This window comes from Puntigrus tetrazona, chromosome 13 (assembly GCF_018831695.1).
Source record: "Puntigrus tetrazona isolate hp1 chromosome 13, ASM1883169v1, whole genome shotgun sequence".
Classification (NCBI taxonomy): Eukaryota; Metazoa; Chordata; class Actinopteri; order Cypriniformes; family Cyprinidae; genus Puntigrus; species Puntigrus tetrazona.
The window spans coordinates 7,392,931-7,405,315 of NC_056711.1; the positions used below are offsets into that span (position 1 = coordinate 7,392,931).

Below are 12,385 nucleotides of genomic sequence, written 5' to 3' on the forward strand. Positions count from 1 at the left end.
GAACTCCACAATGCTCAATATGGTAAATAATGATCTTTTATTGTAAATTTAGGTTAGAGCGTCAGGTATATTTAACGTCTTTTTTTAAAAGATTCACTGTAGATGCTCAAACACTCTACAGCAATGATGATAAACACCAGCTATGTTTTAATACATGACTTTTTTAATCATATCGCATGTAATTGGATCATCAATGTTGTTTACTTGATCAAGTGCTTAAATCTGCATCATCACGAGACGAATTTAGATAGATAATAGCTTCCCAGAGCTTGCTGAAGTGACTTCATGCTGAAGTTTACTGACAGACTTTGACTTTAGCATCAGATGAGTCTTGTGCAGTTTAGTATACTGCATGGCACACACGCAAAATGCCTATTAATGAATAGGGATGAGATGAGATGAGTTCTTTCTATAAGGTATGTCTTAATTGAGACACTTATGACATTGTGGTTTAATTAAAATGCTGTTTATGCAGACAACAGGCCATTAAATTTAGAAAGTGAGTCAGCTCATTAGGTTTTGAGACACAGCCAATATAACATATAACAGTTTTAGCAACAGAATTTACTGCTATACTAATTATTTTCATTTACTTAGCAGTGGAAAGAATTATTAGGTTCATGAAGGCCTATATATGTTTACATTTAAAAGGCCAGTAAGATCTTTTGTTTGGTTCTTGAGCACCAAATCAGCATATTAGAATGATTTTTGAAAAATCTGAAGTAATGATGCTGAAAATAAAACTTTGCCATCACACAAATAAATGTCATCTTGATATTAAAATAGAAAAGAATCATAAAAAATTCTAATAATGTTTCACAATATTACTGTTTTTGCTGTATATGTAAGCACAGCATTGCAGACTTTACGGTTTTAAGACTTTCAAAAACTTTTGAAACAAAAAAAAAAAAATGGTTGTGTGTTTGTGTGCGAGTGAGAGAACACAAGTGTGTATTATGAGTCAGTGTTCCTGCAGCTTGGCAGCAAGACAGTCAAGCCACTGAACGTGTCTGTGAGCATTCTGTGCCTGTGGCTTACACAGATCAGACCCGATATTATTATATTATGAAATTGTGTGAAATGTGGAGGGAGATCACAGGGGAGAAGGAATTGAACGTAAATTAAATATCCATTGACTTACCTCCCTCAAACTTCTGTTTTGATCTGCAGTGTTCTCTGTATCTGATCTCCAAGTGCTCAGATGAAAGGTTGTCTCTCGTATTGATGGGATTCTCAAGGAAAACGCATGCATATTTCAAGTTACACATATCCTGAATCGGTATACACTGTAAATACACTGACAATACGCGCGGAAAGGCGTTCGTCCGTGAGAGTTAGAAAGGATAAATCACTAACCCTCACTTTGACATACTTGATACGGGCATCTTGGTAGAATAGAAAGAGTTTTAAAAGCAGTGATAAAGGAAACCCTCACCCTCTTCATTACAGTTCTTATGGCACTCGACAGCTTTCTCTTCATCTCCTGCTCTTTCTTTTCCCTCTTTAGTTCAATCAGACTGCTGTTTCTCTGACTGACCCCAGCTGCCTTGCTCGCAGTGGGATGTCGTTTGCTGGGCACGAGGGGTGCTGTATAAAAGAAGCTGATGTCATTTCTCTCTTGACCTCTAATTTAGAGGATGTTTGGGGTCTCGTCTCAGAGGAGAGACTTGGTCGACCTCAAAGCTTTGGCACTCTGTGAAACGTACGTGTGCAGATTTAAAACAATCGGCCCCGCCAGCAAGGTTTGCTCTAAGTTTTAAAAGCGCCAAACACCTTCTCCTTTGTGCGGAAGGTGGACTTTCACGATTTGTCCCTAAATGATCCCTCCTGCTTTCTGTAATTGCAGCCTCTTATCTTCAAAGCAGACCTTTGACTGTCCTTCAGTTTGGGTGGATTCCAATAGTCCACTTATGACAAACCTGAGTCTTTTCTTTTGCCTCAGAAAGGTTTGGCTTTGAACCCAGAGAGTCACGACTCAGCGTTTAGAAAGTGTTTAGATCCACTTCTAGAAGATGACTGACATCAATGTGTCAAGAAATCTAAAATGGATATAAATTTCAGATTTTAATTTATTTATATATATATATATATATATATATATATATATATATATATATATATATATAATATGCCAAGTGTGTACATGATATTCTTATAGCAGTCCACTGTTGAAATATGGACAGTTGTTTTCTGTGGAGTCATGATTTGAGTTTTAGCTTTGAACTCTGGGCCATGTCTTGAGCTTGTCCAAATTCCTGTACTTTCAGTGTATGTATTGCATTTGATTTAATAAAAATAAATAAATAAACTATATGTTATGTAGGTCTTTGCACTTTCATTCAAAAGCAAGTTTCTAAGTTAATAGTAATTTTTTTAATGTTGTTGTTGTTTGTTTTAATTAGAAATTTTATAGAGTAAAATATACAGTGAAAATAGTATTCCAAAATATAATTTATTCCTTTAATGGTGAAGCTGAATTTTCAGCAGCCATTATTCTGGTCTTCAGTGTCAGTATTGCAAATAAATTATAAAATAACATTTATTTCAAATAAAAATGTTTTTGTAATAACTTCTACATTTTACTGTTTTGATCACTTTAATGCATCATTGCTAAAAAAAAGTAACCAAAAAAAAAAGAAATTGAGAAATTGGTTGATTTATAGTCATATATGTGATTCAAAGGTAAATTCTGGGATTTTTTCAGCCATACATCCTAAAACTTTTCCCTACCCTACTTCAATTAACAGAAATGATTGGAACTTCAAAGGGAAAGAACAGAATGACAGAAAGTACGAAGGAGGGATGAGGACCAGGGAGGAAAAGTTTTAGATTTATGACACCCCATCTTGCAAGAGACAGGAAGGAGAAGACAAACAAAAAGTGCCGGTCCTAACTGTCAAATCATGGACTTTGAAACCATTAGACACATGATTGATGGCAGGCTGCAATGTAATTAGGTGGAAAGATTCAGATTTCAGCCACATGCCAAAAATTCAGAGAATGGAATGGGTGATGGTGGAAGGAAATGAACAGAAAACACATTTAGGGAGAATTTCTCCCCTCTCTGAGTCTACCAGGGCACACTACAGTCATGAAAAGGTCAGAATAGAGATTTTGATGTTTTAATTGACGGCACCTATGGCTTACTCCCACTCTTTCCCATTTCTCCTTCCTGTTTTTTTTTTCTTTCCCTTCCTGCAGTAAGTACACTTTTTAGTTTATTTAATCTCTGGGCTCTGAGAGACTAATTCATGTTTCCAGCAGTGCAGCAGAGAATGCCATGAATTAAACCCCGGAACGAACTTCTTAAAGAGGTGGAGTGTTGATGTGAAAATCACCACCCAGACAGCAACCGGGCAGCAGAGGAGTGTGCAGCGAATATTGAAACCAGATTAAAGCGTTTTTTCTCAATTTCCCTGATAATCATTCAGTCCTGCCGCTCTGAGAGCCATTCTGCACCCATTTCTGATCAGCCTTACTGGTTTACTCGGTAATGTAGTGTTTCACGGCTATTCACACAATCCATCATTATATAAGATGCAGAGCAATGATTGGGAATGATTGTGATTAAATGCTTCAGTCCTGCACTTAGCACAGATTGATCAGGGCATGAATTATGCCTTTAGAACTCGGAGCAGAAAACGAGGTCAGAGACAGGGCAGGATATTCACTGGTGTGTTTGATTCGGGGGACTTACTATAGGTCTCATTCAAGAGCAAATCAGTTTGTGTTCCTGCTGGAACTACATGTAAATGCTTATATGGATACACCTGCCTTTACAGGACAATCATCCTTGCGGGTTGCCTGAAATAAGAGTTTTGGCTGTTCACTATTGATTAAGTACAGTATGGAGCACATGGTTGTGGATACATGTGTTCTAATGTATTATGCTTCTTTTTTTAAATCACGTTAAAGCTGCTTTGCTTCACAGTGTAGTTTTTGTATTGTATTACAAAACAGAAATAATTATATTATTTAGTTGTTTTAATCATTGTTATATTGATACTGTAAATGAAACTAGTAATGCCCAATGAGTTACAGAGGCCACTCTTCTGATCATTCTTATTGTCATTGATTATTCAGTGCCATAATTAATGCATTGTTGTTGTTGTTTTTTATTATTTTTTTTCTTGATTTATTTTAGAATCGTCACTAATCACAGGCCCTATTTACACTAGTGTGGCCATATCTCTACACCTAAACCTAAATCTAACATTATGAAAGACGAATGACTGATTGTAAGACTAAACTTGGTTAATTACAATGATGTTCCAGGGTTAACAGATAGTCGCTTTTATATACAAAAACACAGACACACACACATACATATATATATATATATATGCAATCTAACACTGCCCCACACCTAATAAAACACAATGAACTCTGGTAGTATTTTCATGCTGTGAGGCTATGTTTCATTTTCAGGATAGAGGCATCTTGTTAATGTAGAAGAAGGAATAGATGGTGCAAAAGAAATACTGCAAGTTTTCCTATTTCATTCCAAAGCCTCAAGCCTGGAAGAAAGTAAATTTTTCAGGAAGATAATATTCCCAAACACAAAGCCAAATTAAAATTGGAGTAGCTCAACAGCAACAAATTGAATGCCCTGCAATGGTTCTAGCAAACCTACACCTGTCATTGCTGAAATAGATGCTTCTACCTTTTTTCACTCTGCTCTTTTATGTGCCTTAGTTGCCAGAAAAAGGATCTGAACTCTTGGATTTGCCATGGAAAAATGGATTGAGATGCTTTGGGCTGACCTCAGCTGAGCGATTTTGACCAGGTACCAAGGGAATATTGCTCAAATGAAATAGTTTTGTAAAAAGAAAAATTCCACCTGCCTGTTGTACAGGTTTGATCCGCAATTACAGGAAATGTTGGAGGGTATTGCTGCCAAAGCAGGGTCAACATGTTATTAAAGCCAAGAGTTCATATACTTTTTCCTACCCTGTACTTAGAGTATTTACACTGTGTGTTCAGTAATGGCATATAGCATGATTTGCGCTCTTTGTGTAAACATACATTTTGCCTATTATTGTGACTCAGACAGGGATCACTTAAATGCATTTTTTTATCAAAATACATTACAAAACAATATATTTGAAAATATAATCATTTTAATGTAAAATAACTGGTTTCTTATTTTAGTCAATTTAATTAATGCAGTTATGCTGATTAATGCAGTTATGCTGAATAAAAATATTAATTGCTTAACCCTGACCCAAACTTAAGCCCTCCAATAACTCTATGCAAGCCTGGTTTCATCTCGGGATGACAATATAAATATTCATTTTGAGATAATGCACCAGTTACAAGAAATCAGAAAACACAAAAATAAAGTTGTATAAATGGTGAAAACTGTGAAATATAAATGATGACAGTAATAAATTTCCACAGAAATTCTTGCTTTTTCCTGCTAATTCTTTTTGCTGTTCTCGTTGGCCACATAAGCACTGAGTTTTGGGAGTTACAAGTGCATTTAAATGCGCTTAAAAAGTTAATATCCTCCATAATCATTTGGTGTGTGTATGGAATACAGGACCTGTTTGGTTTAGTACTATTAGCGACCAGAGACATATTATAGTCTGGCAATTTTTGTAAGAAATCACCATCGATTAAGGTGCCATATTTTGTTCATGCTCATTAAGCTGCTGCTTCTAAACAGCAAGCTCGCCCTGGATTGCAACGTATGAGTTGGATAGCTGTGGCGAGAAGAGAGTCCTAGTTCGGTTCTGTACACAATTTCAAGTGAAGTAATAACTTGCAGAGTGCAGTTGCCGCTCGCGTTAATAATAAAACTTTACGTACAGAACAGGGTTAAGAGATCCGTAGAGGGGTGACAAACATATTTAGCTGCGTTGTGTCTATTGTGTCGTCGTTGGCCTGTAGTGATACGTCCCACTCTGGCCTGGCAGTGTCGGCGCCCACCTCGACTCCCGAATCACAAAGTAATGACGAGTGAATGAGCAATCGTTCTCTTCACTCCTCCATCTCCTCTCCCTCATTTCTCGCCTCTCACGTCTGCCAGGCATATCCCAGCCCTGCAATAATCCCTCAACTATCTGTGCACACTACCAAAAATAACCCGCTCCTGCAGAAAGAGATAGATGCAGGAGGAGGATGCACAAAGCAACAGAGACATAAACTTTCAAATTGTGAAGGGAGAGCGTGAACGCAGGGGTCACAACGCTCCAGACTGTCTTTCTGTATGTGGGTGTCTGTTTGAACGAGTTTGTGATACGTTCACTTCCTCTTTGCTTTGTCATGATTATCGCCATGCCTGCAGCTTGTCAGAGCAGCGGTCCTCCTGTGTGCCATTAGTAAGATTAAACTGTACCGCTTTTTACATAATCACTGCTTTGGCGCTGTCCAGTGTGTCACTGACAGTAAAGATCTGTTTTCACAGACCAGATCGTAGAGCTGTCTGCCATTTTCATTCACTGCTCCTCTGTCCGACCCATTAGACTCCTCAATATACACATTGGACCTTAGATCCTCTTTGCCTCCTTAGTTGGTTGTAAACATCAATCCGCAGATTTGTCGGTGGCCAGAATTCACATTGTGGTTTTATCAGGTATTTGGTACAGTTGATTGAAAAAAACTTTTTGTTGTTGTTGGACTATTACATAATATTTTTGTCCATGCCTACGAATTGGACAAAATATATACTCACTCTCATGCTGGTCAGATACACAGTACATACGTTTCTTCACAAAGAAAGTTTTTGTGGAAAATAAACTACCTGGTCTCGTGGCATAAATGTACCTTGGCATGCTTTTTAGTGGGACACCAAATACGTACCAATAAGTACATATCAATGCCATTTTCAAAAGATAAGAACACTAGAAATAGAAAAACTCTGACAACTTTTATTCCTTTTCACACATATTTACAGAGTTTTGAATAATAAAGCATAATTTTCACACAATTACTTGAAAAATATCATGTTAAGACTTCAAAACAATATTAATATAATTTTGCTTCAGAAGGCATTGATCCATCCACTGGGCTTGTTTGCATCATGATTGTTTTGCATGGTTTAGGAAGAGTTTTTTGGATGCTGTCCACTTGCATTATATGGACTCGTATGACAAAAGTCAAGTAAATGATGAAAGCATTTTCGTTTTTGGGTTGAGTATCACTTCAGTGCATCTCAGCTTTGAGTAATTACTCATAATAATAAAAGCTTACTGAATTATCTTTCAAGCCCTCCAAATTAAACGATTCTTGAGGATTGTAAAAATGTAGTCGGGTCTAGTGATTGCAGAAAGTTTAGAGCCACTGATAGGGCTGTATGATTATAATATCAGAATTTTGATATTGTAATTGACCCTTCTCAGAGAGCTTGATTGACAGGCAATCTTGACCAATCAAAGTACCAAAACAATTCAAACAGGAGAGCAGATTAACTTCAGTAGACTTAAACTTAAAAAAAAAGAAAGTATATGTTGTGTATTTCCACGGCTGAAATAAAATACCTTCTGATGTTCATTTATGTTTATTTCATGCTTTAACTAGCAAATACGAAAAAATGCAGCTCTTACCACTGCCATAAACCTGCTAGGAATTTTTTTAGCTCAGGTTATTACTGTTCAAAGCTTTATGTAACAGTGCCATTTTGCAATTGTTGGATATGCTGAGGTATTTTAAGGAAGGCACTGGAGACTAGTTCTGAAATCTCATCACTTCCTCAAATTCAAAACTACCACTTTTACACACATGAACCAATTAAGTTTGTGCATTTTGTTTTGTTTGCATCCTTCTCCTTCTGTGGTGTAGCCCACTGTGCTTATATCAACAAAGACATTCTCTCGTGTATCAGTAATGTGGCAGATTGTGAATGACTGAGGAGATGGTTTCCCATGAATAATGGTCTATTAGTCACAGAAAGCTATTGTTTAGCTTCAGAAGACTTGGAATATGGCACACAAGGCTCTTGGACTACTTTTATGTGCTTTTTGGAGCTTGACAGTTACAATCACAATCCTCTCATCCCTCTTCCATCTCCTGTGTTCCACGGATGAAAAAATACAGATTTGGAACGACGTGAGGAAGAGTAAGTGATGACAGAAATTTCATTTTTTGGTGATCTATCTCCTTAATATTGCTCCTGCAAAGCATAATCTTTTTTTTTCTTCCATTCATAAGTTATTTTTTTCAGTGAAGAATGTGACTCATTTAAAAAAAAGTCTAAATATCTGAATATCTTAATACACAAATAATCTTGATACTACAATAGAGAAAAATATACAATTCATTAATTGACAAACATCTTTTTCTTTTTTTTTTATATGTCAGTTGATACTACCATTAGGATGCAAGTTTGTCAGTAGGTAAATTGGACACACTTTTATAACAACTTGCGTTTTAATATAAAAGCTTTAAAATTTCTCCGTATAATAATGTTGTGATTGATGTTGTAGAACAGACTCTGTTTTATTCATGAATGAAAATCCACTACACTAAAACCCCTAAGTAATTCCTTTAGGAACTTGTGGCTCGAAAATGCAAATTCTAGTGCCCTTTTAATACTCCTACAGATAAAGTTTCGTCCTCGGTGGCCTTATTTGGGAAAAGCTTTGTGGTTTATCATTTGCAGCTGGTGGTTTCCAAAGGTTCAGCTTGACAGACAGTGGAGTTCTTCCCCCAAGAACCAAAGACACTTCCCTGGGGAGAAGAGAGGAGTGAACAGGTGTTTCTGTCCACTGATGTTCTTCTCCAGAGATGAAAAAGGTACTGGCACTCCAGCTCACAGCCTGTCAGTACAGATCTATGTCCAGTGGCGGCAGGAAAGCCGACTGGGTCGCAGATGGTGCTGTTGGCTTTAGTGTCAGGGACCTAAAGAGGTGACGAACACAACACTGCCTAAGAATCACCTGGGTCTGTGGAGACCAGAAATTCTGCAATGCTGTGTCCTAGACAGAAATCTGACAACCACCTTTTTCATGGTTTTTCCATGTGCATGTTGCATGATACAAAGAAAGGGGGCCTTTTTCTCTTTTTATAGATGATGTAGATTTCTAAGATAAAATTCTGTCCTTGATTTTTGAAAAGAAATGCTGAAATACACGCTGCACACAAGCAGTCACGTTGCTGTAGGCGACATCAGTCATTGGGCATCCCATTCTACCTTGCTATAAAAGAGAATGAAACGATCAACTATGAATCATTGGTACTGACAAATGATTCAAACTGCTGATGCAAAACAGTATGGTGACGTCACGCAACTTGTTGTCACGACTTGTCAAGTCACATTTATTTGTACAGCGCTTCATACAATACAGATTGTCAAAGCATCTTCACAGCAGTAAACAGCAAAATAACTTAATGCTGTGAAATTAATCAGCCATGAAAGAAATTCAACAGCTCAACAGAAAACAATAGCGTGATTGTTCAACTTGAGTAAGTTTAGCGGTGATTCACTTTTGTTCAATAATGTTGTTCAATGGTGGTGTGAAGTTCATCGATTATGGAAAAAGTTAGAATTCAGCTATAAACAAGAATGCAGTGGTATCATTTTTATTACGGTTTTCAAGCCCCACCTAAGCAAGCCAGAGGTGACCGTACTGAGATCCAAAACTCTAATAGGTGACAATAACGACGAAAAAACAAACAAAACTCTTGTGGGAGTCCCAGTCCTCCTCTGGCCTAAAGGAAAAAACATGGTGTAATTTATTATTCCAGGTTGCATATAGTATATTATGTATAAATACAGCCATTTGTAAATACACATGCTATGCCACATGCTGTCCTAGGTGACTAATAAATGGCCTATGCCAGGATCCGCCACTGCTTGTCAGTGATAGTCGAGGCTGAGCTTTATTCACTTTTTTAGTTTTTGAGGTGTCCAAAATATTTGATGCAGTCTTCTGAGGGTACTGTAGTAGTAATCTGAAATACTGCCTATATAAAAATGATCATGCAAATAAAGTACCGCTCACAAATACAGGGTGAATAAGTTTATTCATTTATGAATATAAAAAATTAACACTTTTATACATTAAACTGATGAAAAGGGAAGAAATGTCCATTTCAAATAAATTCTGTTATTATGAATGTTACATACATTAAAGAATCCTGAAGCGAATGTATCGCTATTTTCCCAGAAATATTAAGCAGAACAACTGTTTTGATGATAATAATAAATATAGTTTCGAGCTGCAAATCAGCATATTTAAATGATTCCTGAAGAATCATGTGACACTGAAGACTGGAGTAATGGCTTTTCCATCACAGGAATAAATCTTAAAATATATTAAGGAAAGAAATGCAGCCTTGCTGAGCGTAAATAACATCATTGAAACAATAAAAATCATCCCGACCTCAAACATTAGTGTACAAAATATTTATTGTCTGTAATTTATCACATTTTGGTGTTTCCATAATAATGTGAACAATGACAATGCATCTAGTTTTGTATAGCAGTAATGTCAGCCTGTTTTTTTTAATACATTTACATATATTCATTTAGCAGATGCTTTTCAAGGTTACTTGGAAATTATGACACGGGTGATAAATCATACGCAGTCAACCACATTAGTGCCACAATTTGTGTTCACCGAGGAGCAGTGTTTTCAGTGGTCAGTAGACAGGTAAGCCCTATTAAGCAGTAAAAGCTAAGAACTAGCATACGCTAACACCAATTTCCTTGGTGCTGCAGTCAATCATTCTACTTCATTCATGAGAGAAAGAGAGTCCACAGCATATGACCAGTGACTGATTCATCATCCTTCTGGCGGCTTGTTTTACTCCTGCTTTGACCTTTCTTGTCTGCTGAAATCTCCATAATTGATTGTGTGTGTCTATTTGTTTTTCTGCCATCGGTAGGTGGTGTTTTTTTCTCCATTTCCCACATGGCTTTGCCTTAATGAGTGCATTCTTTGTCATATTTGCGTGGGTTGTCACCATTGTCAAAGAGTCCTCGAGGTGAGATCAAACCGAGTAGAAAAACACGGTGGCCTTCAAATGTTAATGGCTGGCAATTTATTCAACTATGAAAGATGAGCATAAGGGTTGTTACATGTCTGTGGTTTTTATTCTCACTCTTTTTTGACTCTATCTACTCACTTTTTCCCACTTACTGTCAGCCCCCTTTCTCTTTCTCTCTACGTTTTCAATTCGGTGTCCATATGAGTTCTTTTTCTTATCTGTACGTAGCATTTTTATGCACAGGCACCACTCCAGGAAGCCATTTTTTAGGCAAGGGGAGCGTCTGCATAAGTATTATATCTTTTAAAGTTTCTGTGTCGATTCAAAGACGGCACTAATAATTCTGAAAAAGCATCCCTGCCGTGGCGTATGGCCGCCTCAGCAGGATGCATATGGGTGGGTATGTTAAAATAATACACTTTCTATTCATCAACACCTGATGAATCTGCCAGAAAAAAAAAAAAAAAAAAAACACACACCACCAATAATACACTTCAAATAACTAGTCCTCTATAGCGAATCCTGCTTTTTCTGAATTGGTGGAAATATGCCAGCTATTAATGACACCAACACAAAGACACAGCGACTTTCACATAGAAAACCAAACAAGCGTGTCTTGCCAGGGTTATCCATTAAGAGGCCCACACAGATGCATGTTTCAGGCGGACAAATAGACGCCGCTTTTAATTCTGTGACGCTTGTTCAAAGTAGGCTGCACGTCATTTACAGGGCTAATATACAACACTTTTATACCTCAGCTTGGCAGCATGTTTTGTAAAATGATTTGTTTTTATTACTGTGGATGATTATAGCTTTCCAAACAATGATGAAAATTAGCATGACTTATTCAGTATCTAATTTGTTTGTGTGTAATAGAGGTAGTATTCTTAGTGTTATCATTATTGGAGTTTTTGTGGATTTACTGTGTATTTTGTGGATGTTACTGTGTGCTAAATATGCAGTATATATTTAATGCTATAATAAATGTGAGCAAGCTTACATAGTAGTATATCATTTGGAGATTGTAGTATCAGTCTATAATGAAATGTGTTATGGTCAAGCATATACTGGCATGGATTTTAAGTATTTAGTATATTAGATATTACATTTACATTTGGATTTATTTTAGTATCAGTCTTATTGACAACAGCGATTTTTTTTAGAGAGACAAACAGACAGTGTAAAATATACAGGGAGTGTTCAAATTAGTACATGCATGCGAAGGAATAAACAAGGGGCATATACTGGCATGGATTTTATGAGGTCAGGTATTGCTGAAAGATGTGAGTTTTCAGTAGTATTAGTCGATATTAAGTATCGACACTGGTCAATAATTAGTTTTTTTTTTCTTTTTGGCTGATAAGTGTCAGAAATTATTTTGACAGCATCAGGACTTTTATTTCGGCAGCGATGAGAAACTTGGTGCCTAAGCATAAATGGACAAGAGCTTCCT

General features: G+C 36.8%; 1 protein-coding gene across 2 annotated transcripts in view; it reads left to right on the forward strand.

Annotated features, from left to right (window-relative positions):
* ccdc172 (coiled-coil domain containing 172) overlaps positions 1–12,385 on the forward strand; it is a 105,680-nt gene that overhangs the window by 27,409 nt on the left and 65,886 nt on the right. Inside the window, exon 8 of one of the 2 annotated variants that reach the window (XM_043256413.1) lies at positions 1,508–1,859. The exons of the other annotated variant lie outside the window; for it this stretch is intronic. Coding sequence (XP_043112348.1) covers positions 1,508–1,699 — 192 coding nt within the window. The 3' untranslated portion in view covers positions 1,700–1,859. Of the gene's footprint in view, positions 1–1,507; positions 1,860–12,385 lie in introns of those variants that run through there. 2 annotated transcript variants of the gene reach the window in all.